The 18,349-nt window shown below is 45.9% G+C and overlaps 1 protein-coding gene across 1 annotated transcript in view; it reads right to left on the bottom strand.

The window, feature by feature from the left end:
- LOC126531185 (neural cell adhesion molecule 1-like) overlaps positions 1 to 3,795 on the bottom strand; it is a 453,103-nt gene extending 449,308 nt beyond the window's left edge. Inside the window, exon 1 of the mRNA XM_050178611.3 lies at positions 3,473 to 3,795. Coding sequence (XP_050034568.1) covers positions 3,473 to 3,521 — 49 coding nt within the window. The 5' untranslated portion in view covers positions 3,522 to 3,795. The remainder of the gene's footprint in view (positions 1 to 3,472) is intronic.
- Positions 3,796 to 18,349: the final 14,554 nt, after the last annotated feature.

The raw sequence follows: 18,349 nt of genomic DNA, 5'->3' as shown, positions 1-18,349 counted from the left end.
CTGATGGCACAAGGCTATTTTTTCTTGTTTTACTCTTTCCGTAATGCTTTGACTAAACACGAAGTGCGATTTGCAAAATTTCGTAAGTCGGGTTGCCTGCAAGGCTTCGTTATGTTCAAAAACTCGTTCACAGTTTCCACCGGGAGCGCTAAACAATCTAAGAAAAAGCAATGTAGCTGTCAAGTAGCTAGAATTGCCTTCGATCGTATTTTTCTTTTTTCGCAGTGGCAATCTCAAAACGTGTCGCCGTCTCTAAAGCATTACCTGAGCTAAAAAAAAAAAGAGAAAGACCTCTGTTCCTCTTCATGCTAAGACTTCTTTCTCCGCGCTTCCCTATTTTGAGCGGCCACGACAACCGGTGGGGACGCGAAATCATTGACGAGCATGAAAACCTGACAGCGTTCCCTTTGCCTTGTGAAAAAGCAGCGCAGAAGCTCGTCTGGAGACGAGTACATTTAGCATAAATCTTGTGCACCAACAGCCGAGTTGAAGGGCTCTCCAAATCCTTCGTTGCAAATAATGCTTGCCATGCTCCGCGAGCTCTTAGCGTGAGACACGTGACCGAAGTAAACGTGCGGACAAGTAGATAAGAAAACTGGCTGCCGACTTGTCAGTCACGCATGGCCTCCCCCAACCCCCTTAACTCTCACCTCCTTGTTAGGAGTCGACGGCAGAAGCGATCGGTTAAGGTGGCCGCTGTGTGCACCGCGAAGCACTTCGATTGCTTTGTTGACGCCGTTCTTCCCTTTTAGCATGGCACACCGAAGACCCCAGCTGAACAAACCGCAGAGGCAAAACGCAAGACTGTACCGAGGCTTCCAGAAAGGTCATTGCACCTGAGTTTGTCTACTTGTGGCTTATGTTTGTCTGATGACTCTTTGTTGGCTACGCAGGGAAAGCAAAGGCAAACGGCGCAGCAAGAGAGCATCTGGTGAACTGCTCAAGGGGGCTGCACGATCACCAGGCGTGCCGGGCATCTGCTTTTAATTCGAAACGGGGTCAGTGAAAACTATTCCAGTGAAACGTTTTCACTATCTCGAACAGGCCCGTACTCCTCCGTAAGACGATTCTGTAAGGATCCCGCGGGAGCACTGAACCCTGCCATGCAACTCACGCGAAATTTGCCGGAAAGAGATGTCAACGTCGGTCCACATTCACGCCATCTTCGACAGTAAGGCATGAAGTTCGGTTAGTTTTTTTTATCGTGTGCGTAGTCTGATGCAATAGCACGTCCAGAAGGCGCAGTATTTGCTATATGATGAACGCATTTCACGATAAATACGACTATACTCGCGAACCCTACCCCCGCCTTTTTATTTTTAATGTTATGCTTTGTAATATGGCCTTTAAGAGTCAAATGAGGACCTGGCGGTGAGCTAGAGAACTCCACGTTTCGACGCAGCGACATTTTGCCTGCGGACCGGTTGCTCAGATTATGGTGAGTTTTCAAAAGTGCGCCGCTCTGGCAAGAGACCGCGATAGCTTCAGGGAGCCATCGGTGGCTAGCTTCGCAGTGAAAAGGTATAGCTGAAGCTTCAACGGTTAATGTTAAACAGATTGGATTGCGTGGTTCAATTTTCGGAAATTCCGCAGTGAGTATGGGACTCCGGGTCAATGTAGACCACCTGGGATTCTTTACCGAGCATCCAAAAGACAGCACACGAGCGCGTTTTCTTTCTTTTTTTTTCCATTCTGCTCCCACGTGGAATGCTGCCGCCGCTTCTGGGAATCAAACCCGCGACCTCTTGCTCCGCAGAAGAACGCCATACTCAATGATTGACCGCTGAAGATCAGTGCTCACCATCCCAGTTTGGGTGCGGATCCAGTGAATTATTTCACCCGCGGCATTTCGCCGCGCTTCTCGGTACGAGCGAGTAGATAAGTGATCGAATGCTTAATTGGTACCACTGACTCGTGCTTCCACGAGTCACACGGCGAGCTACATCACTGCCACGACGGAAGCCCGTAGTAGCAGTCATTGGACGTATAGCCCCCGATGCAAGCCCGAGCTTAACTTGGTAAAAACTTCACATTGGGTACACAGTGGGAACCATGTGCAAATAAACAAATGCACGACCTAATGGCAACGATGACTGCAAAACCGGCAAGCAATGAAAGCGGATCAGCATTCAATTTTCGCCTTCATTCTGCGGCGAAACCGCCAACTAGGAGTGCCCAGATTCCGCCCCCTTCCTTGCCTCCTGCCGCTTCTCGCCATTCCGGTTGGATTCTGGCGTATATTAGGAATTGCAACGCGTGTGAGAAGATCACCTTACTTCACAAATAATACGTCTGTTATAAATGAGAGCCCATTTTGACTTGATCCATATGCGAGTTCAATTTATCAAAATGCATGGCTGCAAATTGATTCAGAGTCAGAACCACGAAGCTGTAACCCAAACCTTAATTCCGAGCTGGCTGACACAAACATGATTTATTAATTTAATTTCCGGTTACAGAACACTATTTCGAGAGAAGTTAAAACTTCCATTGACGAAACATATGCCAAAATCCGACGCTTCATAAACAAGGGAATGTGGTCAAAAAATGAAGCACACTTGAGCGCGGACCGTTGACATTGAGCGCAGTGACGAAGCGAACATGCTAGGCTTATTGTGTTGTGTGAACAGGTATGGTGCGCGGTATTAAAACCCAAGTTGGATGCATGAAACAGCATCCAACATGCAAAAATTAACTTGTGTTAATTTTTGTACTTGTTCATGAGCTGTACCACTCCTGGCTTAAAAAGCGCCAAAGGGCTGCTGGTATATATTAAAAAAAAAACAAATAAATCCAATAGCACAGAATAAAATTCGGATGGTATATCAGCGTGGTAGCAGAGCAGATGTCTCCTTTCAGTCATAATATATTGTTCAATTTCTTTCAGCGGGAAGCGTTGGTGGCTAATCTTGTATCTGGTAACTATTTGTGCGGAGACAATCTCTGACGAGTTACAAGTAGAACCTGCCGCTCAGACACAAGTGTTTGGAGAGAAGTTTTGTGTAGTAAAATGCTGTCAACTCGTACGCTTCGAAAATGTTGGTAATGTCTACAGGAGTTATGCAGCTTTATAAATTGTGATACGTTGTGAGGTACTCGCAGCAGGTCGCACTGGCTTCTCGCATTTGAAACAAGACACGCCCCTCGTACGGGCGAACAACAGCACTATGTCCTTCTTCTAGTGCAGTTTGACAAGCGCGCAGATTTCCGAAGCGCCGCGCCACCCGCAACTTGAAGTTCGACGCGTATAAACCCAGCGCTCTTCCCGGACCACTCTACAGGTTACCGTCCCGACAGGAGAAGGACTGCCTAGCCTCCTCGGCGAAGAACCGGTGAGCCGCCGCTTCGAGTGGCCCGGCCGGCACCGCCTCATTCCGGCGCCTTTGAATAACCGCCTTCAATTTCGTAGTGCCCCGACACACGCGTTTCGACCGTTCCGGCTCGAATGAAAGTTACTCTTCGTCTGACTGACCTGTTACGACGAGCAGAAAGGCCACCAGGACGGTGTGAAGTAAATCCATAGTGCCGCAGTGGTGCTGTATGGGGGGGCAGTAATGGGAGTCTGGCGTGGGCCCGTCGGCGTTATTCCCCGGCAGTGGCGAGCATACACACGGAGCGCACACAAGTAGTATACGCACACACCAAGCACACACGCACGATCACGCGCGCGAACAAGGCAGGAGGATGGAGCACACGGGAGAGCGATCCGCAAGCCAGCCCACACACTGCAAACAGAGCGCTGCTCGCACGGTCCGGCACGATGCGCCTCCGTTTTCGTATGTTCCTGCGCGTGCCGCTCTGCCACTGCGTTGCCGGCCGGGAACCGGCCGCAGCGGCGTCCCGCCGGGGGCCCGGAGCCGCGTCACTTCCGCGCGCGCTCTGAGAAAGAGTGCGTTCTTTGTTGTTCTTTTTTCGCTTTGAATCCCGCCTAGACGCTACGCGTAAACTGTACTGGATTAACGGCAACGTGATAATTTCTCAGCTTGGTTAGCGCAAATGTAACAGTTACGGCTTCCTTGCCCATAGAAAGAGGTTTGACGAGTGCGACAAACTTTGAATCCTCCGAGAGGCATCATAAAACATCGGCAGGGTGTCTCGTGCTATGCGAGCGAATTATGCCCGTCTTTATTCCTCAAATATGCGAACGACGCGGTAGCGTGTCAGTGAAACGAAATGTCAGTGCGTGTTTCATTATAAACGTGCAGAAATACGTCAGAACGATGCAGTGGTAGTCCGCGATACGTTTCACCGCAGTGCACAGGCAGCGCGGGACAGCGCGCCCGCCGGTTTACTGCTGCGCTACCTGGGGAACAGTAGGAGAAGCCAACCCATGCACAAGAATGTGGCCTCTGAGACTGGCGCTCAAGCAACGAGCGTCTGCGCCGTCATTTGTGCTATTCCGGAGCGCATCCAGAGCTAAGCTTTCGCCGAAGAATTGCTTGAACAAGGAACACAAGTGCAAGCCTACCAAAAAATGAGCTAATCGTGTAACCACGCCCTATATTACGATCTCTTATTACTGAGGGAGTATGAAGCAAATTTTTCATTTTCCTGTTATTTTTTATTTATTCGTTACCTAGATTCTGCCCGAGTGCATTGCAGTATGAGTGTCGCAAAAACAACATTCGGCTTACACGAAGTGTGAGAGTGCACTGTAATAAAGTGGTACAAATCTAAATACATTCATCATGGAACATAACGCGTATAGTCTGAATATCACAGATCACTGTGAGAAACATAAATGCGTATAATGTTCGAATAACAACAGAAAAAGAGATACAGAAAATTTGTTGAATGTAGCTGAGCAGGAGACACAAAAAGCAGTAAAAATAGAGGTAAACAAATAATTCCCTATGACACTAACTGTAGGCAGTTCAGTGCACTCAAAAGAATCTTCAATCCCCTGTAGTTTGTACGATATCGACGGGGAGTTCATTCAATTTGATCTATCGTACGTGGAACACAACGAATTTTGAGAAAGGGACGCTCGTGCAGCTGCTGCCTTTATCCGTAGAGTGTGCTCACGGCGTAGTCAAACATGTCAGAGGGTGAAGATAATCACATTTGTGAACCTCACTGCGGCTTAAAAGTATGTCCCGCAAAAATAAAATAATTATAATAATAATAATTCGAAGAAAAGCGCGTCCTCGTGCAGACAAGTCAGGCCAGTTTAGCTAGTTCATTATTTCAGTCACGCTGTTCCTAAGCCTGTGTTGTTTAGTCGCAAATCGGGGCGACACGGTTCTGAATTGCTTCAAGGCTTTTTAACAATGATTGCATATGTGGAATTCAAACTATGTTTGTATATTAAAGTATCAGTCGAAAATTAGTTTTGTAAACAAAATCATTTACTTATGATGAAATTTCTTTCGATAAAATTCAGTGCACGAGTGCCTCTTAGGGTTATAGCGTCTAGTAAGCAGTCCATGTTAAGTCTCAAGAGAGAGCTAACCGTAAATATTTCGCCTCGTTTACTTCTGAAGTAGTCTCATTATCTAGATAGTAGGCGGAGCCTATTGATTTGCGTTAGCGCGAAAAGCAAACATGCTTACATTTTCTCGCATTTACCGACATTCGCCGCTTTTCACCCCAGGAATGTATAAGATATAAATCTGTTTGCAGCACTCCACTGCCCGATTCGTCCTTAACTGTTCGATACAGTGTGCAGTCGCTTTAGTAAAGCCTAATTTACGAGGTTATGCTTTCACAAATGCCATTAATGTAAAGTAAACATAGAACTGGACCCAAAACCTATCCCTGTGGCACGCCTGCAGATATTGCAACGTGAGTGGATTGATCACCATTAACGACTACTTTTTGAGAACGACTTGTTAAATAAATATGGAGCCACGAAAGAATGTAAGTGGGCAAACCAAGGAAAGACACCTCGCGTAGAAAATTAGGATGAGATAATTTATCTAACGCCTTCTGGAAATCAACAAGAATGCAGTTGGTGCCAAACCCTTATCAAGTGAGCAAAGTATATTGTGCGAGAACTCTAATAATTGCCTCACACATGGAAACGCTGATCAAAATCCGTGTTTGTCGTCGACTCTGCGGCAAAGAGCGAGCACGTCCTGTATGTGCGAGACGCGATTCAGTAGAAGACTGAACTCTGCTAGCAAGCTATTTTCTGGCAGCGAGCTGACGACCGGTGGGACTTCCAAAGAGGTCGGTGAGCTGCTCCTTGAAAACATGCCAGCTGGAGATTTCGTCCTCGTGTGTCCGGAATCAGACACGAGGAGTTCTGTCCGAGTAGAATAGGACATTCGCTAGCAAAATGGTAGGGTCCCAGTGGTTGTTTTGGCTAACCTGCTCATGGTGACCCAGTGAGCTCCGTGGCGAGGACGGGGAACGGTACCCTCCACCAACATGTTACGGGAACGAAGGATTGAGACTGGAGACTATTTACAAAGTATATTTACAAGGCGTAGCTGCAGCGCTGGCCAGTTCAGCCGACAGCTCGAGAGCCAGAGAACGTTCGTTATCTTCGTCGGGCAGCCCGCGTGCATCGCCCACAAAAACACGCAATATTCATGTATCAATATTCAACAACAACAACAACAACAACAACAACAACAACAAAAATAATCAGCCCTTCCACTCTGTGAAGGACGAGCATCGAAACTGTGGTGTGTTTTACCTCAATCAACGTGTCTATGTATATATGGGTATTATTATTATTATTATTATTATTATTATTATTATTATTATTATTATTATTATTATTATTATTATTGAAGGACACAGACAAAGAATACATCTTTTGACAGTGGAGTGATGATTCCTATTTTATGAAGTAGTCACGTGTGCAAGTACCGCCGCATGGCAGACGGGAATCCCACAATATTTATAACTTTACTGTGGACTACGTAATTACGAAAAATATATGACGCTAGGCGTAATGTTAGTCATTTTGGCGGCTAATTGTCACATAATTTGATTCGGGATAGTTTCGATAAAGCAAGAGTTAGAGCCGTTTTCTGTAACCATACTCCCTCCGTAGGCGACCATGTATTGACAGCAGAACTAATTATGACAAGTAAATGAAACTCGGCGTAATGATAGAGTCTTCTTAGCGGCCAATTTCAGTATGATATTTTTCTGGATACCTACATTAGATAGAGAGCTACTAAGCACTCGCGAGAAACTAGAGACGAAAACACAGGTGGCGTCTGACGCCGACGCCGGACGAGATGGCTCAAGTTTTGTGTCGACACACGTATACGATCCTGGGGGAGGTAGCCCTTAACAGCTTCCCTGGAAGAAGATTATTTTCCAGGTCTTGAAATATGCTTGTGTAAACTACGCGTTCAAAGACTTTGCAACATACACTGTTTAAAGATATGGTCCTGTAGTTGGTCACACTATCCCAAGACCCATTTTTATGAAGCGTAACGAATTAACAGTTTCTTTTTTTTTTTCCGTGTCTATTGCTCTTCAGTAACCACATAGATCCGTAGGCACGGAATGACGCAGTGCGAGATGTAGATAAGCAGTCCAACTGTCATGTAGCTGTAGCGGAAACCTCTTGCTTCACAAACACAAACACACACACGCACATACACACACAAAAGACACACATTTCGCCTTATGAATGCTCCGAGCACTCATCAGACTGGTTATCGGTTTCTCTAGCCTAATCGTTCGAATAACCCCTTCTTCGAGAGACCGAGCTCCGAAAGCTTCACTGCACTGGCGAGGCAACACTGCAAGTGCGCACGTTGGGCGTCTGTGTTCGCGCATGGCGCGAACAAATATATATCCCTAGCTACAAACAATCCCTTTCGCATGCGCGTTGGGGGTTTCCCCACATCATGTGTACGTTGCAGTTTAAATTAGCACCCCTGCAATTACCCACGCATCGTAAACTTCGTGGTATCGCCACCTTGCGGAGTATTCTTAGACGACTTCACTGCATGCTTACGTGAACTGTTAAATGTTTCGCAGAGTGGCAGTCTTGACATGACAGTTGGCCACGAGAATATATCGTAGGGAATCTGATGTCACCAAGCATGTTCTTCCAAAGTGCGCATCATATTCCCTCGTGCACTACAATTGCTGACAAAACAACGTACATGTCCCCGCGTTTGTCATTCATATATTTATGTAATTCATTCCAGAGCTCGAAAATCTTTCTTCGTCTATAGAGAGTGCGTAGAGCCAGTTAACTCTAACTCCATGTAACCGAAACGACGACACAGTTGCATTTACTAGAACGGTGCACACAAACGTGACTATTGGATGTGCGTTACACTAATGAAAAAATTGGTGCAGTGCCATGCGCGGGGAAAGGAAGCTAAAATGCGGCCTTTGCATCCAAAGTTCCAACACGTATTCACTGTTTTTCTTTCCTTTTTCTTTTACTCTGCAAGCAGGATGTGAAGTAGCGCCCATGCTTGCGTCGGCGGGAACGTAAATTTGACGTCAGAAGCTTGCAATAAAAACCGATTGGAACAGTTTTATGTTATAGGGCCTCTAGATGAGTGTAAATGTGACAGTATAAACATTCAAGCAACCAATTATTTCATCCGGTTTCTGTAACATATTCTATGATGGTCGTGTGCTAGCATGCCCCTCGTCTGTTTTTTCATACCTCCATTCATCTCACTTATCGCTCGCCTCAGAATCTGAGTTTTTACGAAGAAAAAACGACAGGCAGGACAGACCTGGTAACGCGCTCATTCAAAATAACCCCCCAAAAAGGTCGCAGTTTCGCCCTATAGGCGAAGCGATTACGATACCGAATTAGTAAAGAGCTATACGAAGTAAGGAAAGTAGTTTTATTGGCCGCAAAAACTTATAAACATTCACCTTCTAACTAAACTAAGAAGCATGGTGTCACGCACGCAGGCAAACATGAACATATCTCACTTTATGGCCGCTGACAGTCGCTGTCACAACGCTGGAGCGAGGAAGACCGGCAGCACCAGTACGCGGATTGACCTTCTTGCTGCTTCTCGCTTCAACGCGAACTAAGCGGCCAAAACACAGCACACACGAAGCTATGAACACTCGGCGCACCTCGACTATGTACGATCATCGTAGATCACTTTCAAGGTAGGGCCACGCGGCCGCGGCATATATACGCAGCAGCAGCCACCGGAGTAGAACGGCCCTCGGTGCCCTGCGCGCGACAGAAGACCGCGCGCTTCCTCCCCGCTTTCCTTCCTTTCTCGAGCGAGATTGAGCCGCCATCGTCGGCTCACCCTTGCATGCATTCACTCGCACACACTGCACATGGCACGCGGCGACGGTGTTATCGCCCTTGGTCTTTACACAGAACACCACGGTGACAGCGATGGCAGAAATGCGTCTGGAGTGTCCATATAGTTGAATAAAAAACGCTTGAAAAGCTTCTCGGATGGCTTGCCTAGTCTGTCCATGGACGCCTGGATCGGAACGTGCCACGGAATTCGTCATTTTATTCTGATAGCAATCATGTTCATATTCTAGGCAAATTTCAGTCATCTTCGTCTGCGTCGCGGTGATGTTCCGTTAAAGTCCAAGTGCGATAACATCGCGGCCGCGCACTGTATGCTGTGAGTGGGATGAAAGCGTGCGAGGGTGAGCCTTGAAGCATGGTGGCTCGATCTCGCTCGCGCAAGGGAACAATACAGGGAGGAAGCCCACCGTCTTCCATCGGGTGCAAGGCAGCTGGCGGCGTCCTACTTCGGCGGTGGCTGCGTATGGCGTGGATAAGCGCTGCCGCACGGGCCTTATCTTAAAAGCGATCTGCAATGGGCATAGAGTCTAGAGACTCTGAGGACTGGTGGCTTCATGTGCGCTGTGTTCTTACCGCATAGCTCGCGTTGAAGCGAGAGGCAACACGAAGGGCGATTCGCTCGCTACCGCTGCCGCTATTCTTCACGCCATCGTTTTGACAGCGACTGTCCGCGGCTTTGCAGTGAGATGCGTTCATGTTTGCCTGCACGCGCGACGCCATGCTTGTAGATTTAGTTAGTAAAAGAACGTTTACAATTTTTTTAACGACGGTGTATCTGCGTATAACATTTTCCAGTGCACTACATCTGCAGGCTTGGAGTGGCGCTTGACACCGGCGAAAGATGCCGAGAGCGATTGGGGCTATTTTGATCCAGGTATAACCAAACTAGGAAGGCCCACTAAGCTTCAACAAAGACACTCCCTCACCAGAACAGGAATTGGCCTCCCTGGTGCAGTATTCGGCCACAACCTCACTAATGAAATGGTCACCTCAATGAACCAATGGCCCTCAGTCCCCAGCGGCTGCGGAGCACCTGACCAAGGCGGCGGTCAGACTTGCAACGCAGCAGAGGGTACTAAGAATACCTGGGCCCGGACAGGCCGCCAAGGGAAACTGACAATGTTTAACACCCGAACCCTCTCGAGTTAGACTAGCTTAGCAGGACTCTTGGAAGAACTATCAGACATTGTTTGGGATATTATCGGCCTTAGCAAGATTAGAAGAACTGGTGAGGCTTACACATCGCTGAATAACGACCATGTCCTCTGCTATAGAGGTTTCCCGGATAAGAAGCAATACGGGGTAGGATTCCTAATCCATAAAGACATAGCGGGCAACATTGACGAATTCTACAGCATCAACTAGAGGATAGCAGTAGTCGCAATCAAACTCAATAAGAGGTATAGATTAAAGGTAGTACAAACCTACGCTCCAACGTCCAGTCACGACGATGAGGAAGTAGATCAGTTTTATGAAGATGTTGAATTAGCGATGAGAAACTTGCAAACGTAGTATACAGTAGCAATGGGAGACTTCACTGCGAAAATGGGGGGAAAGAAGGCGGGTGAACAGGCAGTTGGCAACTACGGTGTCGATTCTAGAAACGCTAGAGGTGAGATGCTGGCAGAATTCGCAGAAAGGAATAAGCTGAGAATAATGAACGCTTTCTTCAGGAAACGTAGCAACAGCAAATGGACCTGGAAAAGCCCTAATGGTAAAACAAGAAATGAAATTGATTTCATACTTTCTGCCGATCCCAGCATAGTGCAGCATGTAGAAGTAATAGGTAGGGTAAAGTGTAGTGATCATAGGTTATTGAGGGCCAGGCTTCACCTCAATTTAAACAGAGAAAGAGTAAAATTGGTGAGGAAGAAACAGGTTAACTTAGAGGCAGTAAGGGTAAAAGCAGACAACAAATTTAGGCTCGTACTTGCAAACCAATATGCAGCCTTAGAACAGAGAGATGATGATGATGACATAGAGGTAATGAATGAAACTGTAACGACGCTGGCTTCAGAGGTAGCAATTGAAGTGGGAGGCAAGGCACCAAGGCAACCAGTAGGCAAGCTCTCCCAAGTAACAAAGGACCTAATAAAGAAACGACAAAGAATGAAAGTGTCCAATTCGAGAGATAAGATAAACAAAGCGAAAACAAGGGATATTAGAAATTATAACGTGAGAAAGACTAAAGAAGCCGTTAAAAGATGGACGCAGCCTGAAATCAGTGAGAAGGAAACTTGACATAGGACAAACCAACATATATGCACTGAAAGATAAGCAGGGTAATATCATCAGCAATCTCGAAGGTATAATTAAAGCAGCGGAAGAATTCTATACTGACCTTTACAGTACCCAGAGGACTCAGCAGCACTCTATTCGAAACAATAATGAACAGTATACAGAAACTCCTCCTATAACTAGAGATGAGGTCAGAAAGGCCTTGCAAGGCATGAAACGGGGAAAAGCGGCAGGAGAGCATGGAATAACAGTCGATTTAATCAAAGATAGAAGAGACATAATGCTAAGAAAACAGGCGGCTCTCTATATGAAGTGTCTATCGACTGCAAGGGTCCCAGAAAATTGGAAGAATGCAAACATTGTACTAATCCACAAAAAGGGCGACGTTAAAGAAATATAAAATTATAGGACATTAGCTTACTCCCAGTATTATATAAAATATTTAACCAAAATAATATCCAATGAATAAGGACAACACTGGACTTTACTCAACCAAGGGAGCAGGCTGGCTCCAAGAAAGGATACTCTAGAATGGATCACATCAATGTCATTAACCAGTTTATCGAGAAATACGCAGAGTACAATAAGCCTCTCTATATGGCTTTCATAGATTACGAAAAAGCATTTGATTCAGTAGGGATGCCAGCAGTCATAGAGCCATTGCGTAATCAATGAGTAAAGACCGCTTACGTAAATACCGTGGAAAATATCTACAGAGACTCCACAGCCACCTTAATTCTACACAAGAAAATTAGGAAGACACCTATAAAGAAAGGGGTCAGACAAGGAGACACAATTTCTCCAATGCTATTCACTGCACGCTTAGAAAAATATTCAAGCTATTAAACTGGGAAGGCTTAGGAGTAAAGATCGATGGCAAATACCTCAACAACCTTCGGTTTGCCGACGACATTGTTCTATTCAGCAACAATGCAGACGAGTTACAACAAATGATTGAGGAGCTTAACAGGGAGAGTGTAAGAGTGGGGTTGAAGATTAATATGCAGAAGACAAAGATAATGATAAGTAACCTGGCAACAGAACAAGGGCTCAAGATTGCAAGTCAGCCTATAGAGTCTGTGGAGGAGTACGTTTACCTAGGTCAACTAATCACAAGGAACCGTGCCCATGAGAAGGAAATTCACAGAAGAATCAAAATGGGTTGTATCGCATACCGCAGACATCGTGAGCTGCTGACTGGGAGCTTACCGTTATCCTTGAAAGGGAAAGTATACGATGAGTGCATTTTACCGGCGCTGAAATATGGCGCAGAGACTTGGAGGCTGACAAAGAAGCTTGAGGAGAAGTTAAGGACCGCACAAAGAGCGATGGAACGAAGAATACTAGGCATCTTTAAGAGACAGAAAGCAATTTGGATCAGAGAGCAACGAGTATAGACGATATTCTAATTGACATCAAGAGAAAAAAAAATGGAGCAGGGCAGCTCATGTAATGCGCAGACTAGATAACCGTTGGACCATTAGGGTGACAGAAGGGATACCAGAGAAGGGAAGTGCCGTAGAGGACGGCAGAAGACTAGGTGGTGCGACGAAATTAGGAGATTTTCGGGTGCTAGTTGGAATCGGTTGACGCAGGACAGGGTAATTGGAGAGCGCAGGGAGAGGCCTTCGTTCTGCAGTGGACATGAACATGATGATGATGATGATGATGACGACGACAACAGACAAACGGACTATCCTTAATTCATACAGCTGTCTAATAATTTGCTAACACAATCAATGCTTCGCCTTTCAGACGAAACTGCGGCATCTTTAAAGGAGTACTGACAGAAATCTTTAGTCTTCTTTATTTTATTGGATAGTTGTCAACCCAGTAATTAAACTATGGAGCATAAATTGCTCGAGAACACAGAAAATAAATAATTACGTTACGCTTTATTGTGATCAGTTCGAAATGCGCCCCAAGTGCAGCATGGCTACGTATGTCATCATCGTCATCACCTCTATGATTGAAAAAATTAAGGGGTCGTCTTCTGCAGGTACTGACGAAATCAACAGCAAGCTGTTAAGACATACTCGGCACGCTTCCTCACTGTATCTTTCATTACTGTACACACAATTACTTTCCACAGGCATCATACCCAGCGATTAGAAGGTGGGGAAGGCCGTTCTGGTGTTCAAATCAGGTAACAAAGAATCACCCCTTAATTACCGCCCCATCTCTTTAACAAGTGTGCCATCCAAAATCATGAAACATGTCATATATTCTCACATAATGAATTTTCGTTACGCTATTAATTTCTTTCATTAAAGTTTTGCATCCATCCATTAGTCCTTCTCAACTTGGATTCCATAAGAGCTATAGTTAATAGTTTTTCATTAAATGACTACACTGCATTTGAATGAAGCAATGGTTCAACCTAGAAAGTATTGAGAACTTATTCGGCGCCAAAACGACCCAAATACTAAAAAAAATATTGATGACGTCACGCCTACGTGACGGCGCTGAGGTTCTGACTAGAAATTTAGAAAAAATGTTTGTCGCTCATTTATTCAATTATTCGACATCTTCTGCTATATTTTTACAGAATGATTAAACTATGTTTTGAAATAATGCTTTACTATCGTTAAATGGTTTCAAGTGGGTCGTAGCAGAGAGAGTAAGAGATAAAATTAAAATGAAAGACAGGGAGCTTAATCAGGATTGAGCCCGGTTGTCTACCCTACGCTCGGGGAATGGGAAAGGAGAGTTAAATATTAAGAGGAGAAGAGCAAGTCCACTGTCAATATCGCCAACGTGGTAAAGTTTTCTGCTCTGTATCCACTGACGGTCACTCAGTCCGGATCACAGACGGTAACTTTCAAATATTGCAGCAGTGCTTTTGTGGCATTTTGTAGCTGCGATATGCGAGGCCACTGTCCCAAGATCTTGTTCAAGGTGAAGGGTTTGCTATCTAACTGATTTAGAGCAGTGCAGAGGCCATGTCTTTAATTTTAAAAAGATGGACAGAAGTCCAGTAGATGTTCTATAGTTTTCTTGACACCGCAGGCATTGCACTCGGTGCTATCAGCGATTCTAATCAAACTCGTATATGCATTGGTGAATGCGACGCCCAAGCGTAAGAGACACAGCACTGTTTCCTCATTTCGCGGAAGCCCAGGTAACAGCCGCAGTTGTATAGATAAGTCGAGGGAATGCAATCGATGCTGGGTCAATTCAGGTGTGGGCCTCTTCTCCAATGTCATCCGGTGCGCTAGCTTGCTTAAGTGTTGGGCTGCGCCAGTCCTGGTACAAAAACGAGGCTTGCTCCTTCGTGTGCTTTCCTAGCAGCTTCGTCGGCGAGGTCGTTGCCGGGGATACCGCAATGACCCGGCAGCCATTGAAACACGACGTCGCGTACTTTTGCGATGATATGATGGTTTGTTTCTCGTACCTACGACACGAGAGAGAGAGAGAGAGAGAGAGAGAGAGAGAGAGAGAGAGAGAGAGGGGAAAGGCAGGGAAGTTAACAAGACTGATTGCAGGTTGCTACCCTACATGTGGGAAGGGGAATGGGGGAGAGAACGAGATGGAGAGAAGACATGAGTCTATATCGCACTTTCACATGCACTAAGTTAAGTGCAGGATGTCTAGTCGTGCACCCAAGTGTTGCTGCCTTCAGGTAGTGAAGAAGCGCTCGAATGGCTTTCTAGGCTAATGATCTGTGAGGCCAGGCTCCCTAGACCTTTGCTTCTGTGCATGGCCATCCTCCAGCCTATTCAAGGCACATTGTAGAGTCTGAAGTTGGTTATCGAAGCTAGAACAGTGGCACACAAGATCACTGATGGTCTCTTCACACTTGCACTTAGTGCGCATCGGTGAGTCCGCCATTCGAATACGATAGTTGTAGGAGACATCACATCGTGAAAGTCTGTGACACCAGCTGTTCACAGGACCCGCGACGAAGGCGTCATTCTCTAACGTGGTCAGCATTCATCGTGCCTCCCTACCATCGGGCTTCACAGCCTCGGCACATTCACCATATCCGCTCAAGTGCGCCTTTCCGTTCTAGGAACAAGAAAAAACACTGACCTGCCTACCTTGGCCTTGAAGCAAGCAGCTCTGGATTGTTTGCACACTTTCTACTTTGACCGAGTCCACATATATATGGATGGCTCTTCCACTCAGACCAGCTCCAACGGCACAGCGGTTATACTACCACGATCAATAAGCATCACATACAAGATTTCTCACGTCACATCGACAGGTTCGGAGCTTGTTGCCCTCCAAGGTGCCGTTAATTATAACAGCCAACTGGCTAATCGGTGGGCGATATTATGCGATTCGAAGGAGGCCCTACAATGTATTTTGTCAGCGGGTCATAGTAGAGAACCTACAAACTTATGGCTGCACCTTTCTAACCATTCGATACTTCGAAAGGCACCCACATGTTGGACCTGGTTGTTACCATTGCGGGTTATGTAATTGACCACGTGGTAAACACACTACACTATCAATCGGAAAAGCAGAACTTCTGGAAGTGTGCAAACAGTACACAAGCCTCCTCTCCCGGATAAAATAAAGCTGCATAGTAAACTTGCAAAAGTGCGATACAGACAGAACATAAGCAATGGAACAGGTAAAACAAACGGTGCTACTGCCGATTACTACTCGCTTAAATTCTCACTCTGAAATGGGCACAGCTTTCGTGGTCGGGATACGAGAATTCACGAAAACTACCCTGAATCTCCGAGACAATAAAAAAGTCGGTTATTCGTTATGGAATATCCACGTCTTGCTAGAACTTTTAGGACAATGTCCATGCATGCATCGTCGTTCGCTGTTATGCTTACTTCTATATGGTAAGTAAAGTTACGATATTTTTTAAGCGTTTCCAAAATTTCCGGAAAAGCCTTTCTTCAACCCCTTCCACATTTTGGGAAATTTTACATCTCTACGCACGCATTCCGCAACCACGAAAGACACTTGAACGTCGCGTCGACCGAGACATGGTGCCTTCTGTGCAAGCGGCTTCTGTGAGCGACGGGATGTGGCTCCGCCAAGTGCGCCTGCAAGCGCTGCCAGATCATTCCGGGGTAAAATGGCTGGAGGCAATTTTTCGACACCTCTCACTCATAAGCGTCCCTTTTCTCCTCACCACTTCTCGGACCGCCTCTCGGTCTGTCTGGCCCGCTCGGTCGGCAAGAAATCCTTCGCCATGGCTTCCTTTGCTGAGGCAGCTCGTTTCCTTTTCCGTTTCCGCCACACGCTTTATTGTACGCTCGCTTCTAGCTATACGCTCCCCATTTTATTTATTTCTTCGTTGTCGTCCCAAGGCATGGAAACTGTCTCCCTGCAGAACTGTACTTAGGCTGTCATGTTACGCCGCGTTGAAGCTTCTTTAACTGCATCTGCTATAAAAGAAGCCACGCGAGAAAAGAAGCTATCTAAAGGGAAGAGATGATCAAACGGTAGGAAAACATATAAAAAAAGGAAGGAATCGCATCCGTTGTCACCCCCCTCCCCTCCCCCCTAAAAAGGAAAAGAACAAAAGAAAAAAGGTAAAGACACGAAAGGTGCATCCACGTTTACAGTCGGTTGAACTCGGGCGCCGTTTCCAAGGGGTGACTGCAGAGCGTCGCTGAGCTCGCAGTCCCGCTCGCGATAGGAGTGCCGAGTGTCGGGCTCGCACAGCGGAGAGCGGGCGCCAAAAATTGCAGGCCGGGCGACTACGCATGGTTTGATCGCACTGCCGTGCACGGGCGAACTAATACTTTAACTGATCGGCCAACCATGGAAACGAGGGGGAGTCGCCCAAATGTCTGTCGAGTGTCTGTCGCCACGCCAAGCGCTCTAAATGGCGGGCGGGCATGAGACGGCGTGCGGAAGTGGCGCTTGTAATGAATGAGCGTGATCGCGGAATGCGGACGCATGTACGCGAGACGCGTATACGAAAAAAAAAGAGCGAGTGCTGGAAAAAAACAATGCTTCGTGGATTGGACACGACGAGCCAGAAATCGGAAAGTACTGGTGTTTGTAAGAGGTGGCTATGAGCAACTGTACAGGCGTCTAAAAGAAGAAAGAGTGCGCAGAGACCGGTTTGCCTTCAATAAAGAACTGCGCAGTCGATTGCATTGAGCTCTAGTCGATGACCGATGAGCATGAAAATGATGGGGTCTTCTATGACACCCCGCATTTTAAGTACACCGAAAGATCAAAGCGTTTTTTATTGCGCTTAGCATTCTTTGGGAACTAACTGTTACTTCTTGAGACTGTCTAACCGTTTTCGTAGGCTGATCCAGAAGATTGTGCAGTCTAATACAGCAGTAAAAATTACAGGGTCTCTTAAGATCTCTCTTAAGAGGTGAACAGAGAATGCCTCCTCTTCCTCCTCTTAGCATTCGCCTCTTTCTCTTTGCCTATTCTCATTAGTAAGCAATGTTAGTCATTTGTAATCAATTGTAGTCGTTAGAATTCATTGCTAGACATATATTGGTCATAATTTAGTCATTAGTAGTCATTACAAGCCATCTCAGTGATTATTAGTCATTACTGGTCATTACAAAGCATTCTTGCTCATTTCTAAACAATTGTAGACGTTACAAGTTGTCGTTAGACATATTGGTCATTTCATAGTCATAGTCATTACAAGTGATTTTAGTCATTATTAGTGATTACTGCTCACTAGTAAGCATTTTTAGCCATTTGTAATCAATTCTGGTCATTACAAGTCGTCGTTAGACATATTGGTCATTTCGTAGTCCTTAGTAGTCATTACAAGTCATTACTGGTCACTTTAGTCATTAGTGCTCATTACTAAACATTTCTAGTCATTTCTAATTAATTGTGGTCATTACAAGCCGTCGTTGGGCATATTTGTCATTTCGGAGTCATTACAAGTCATTAGTAGTCAATATTAGTCTTTACTAGTTATTATTAACCTCT

Source organism: Dermacentor andersoni, chromosome 5 (assembly GCF_023375885.2).
Source record: "Dermacentor andersoni chromosome 5, qqDerAnde1_hic_scaffold, whole genome shotgun sequence".
NCBI lineage: Eukaryota > Metazoa > Arthropoda > Arachnida > Ixodida > Ixodidae > Dermacentor > Dermacentor andersoni.
This window is presented reverse-complemented; position numbering and strand designations above follow the sequence as displayed.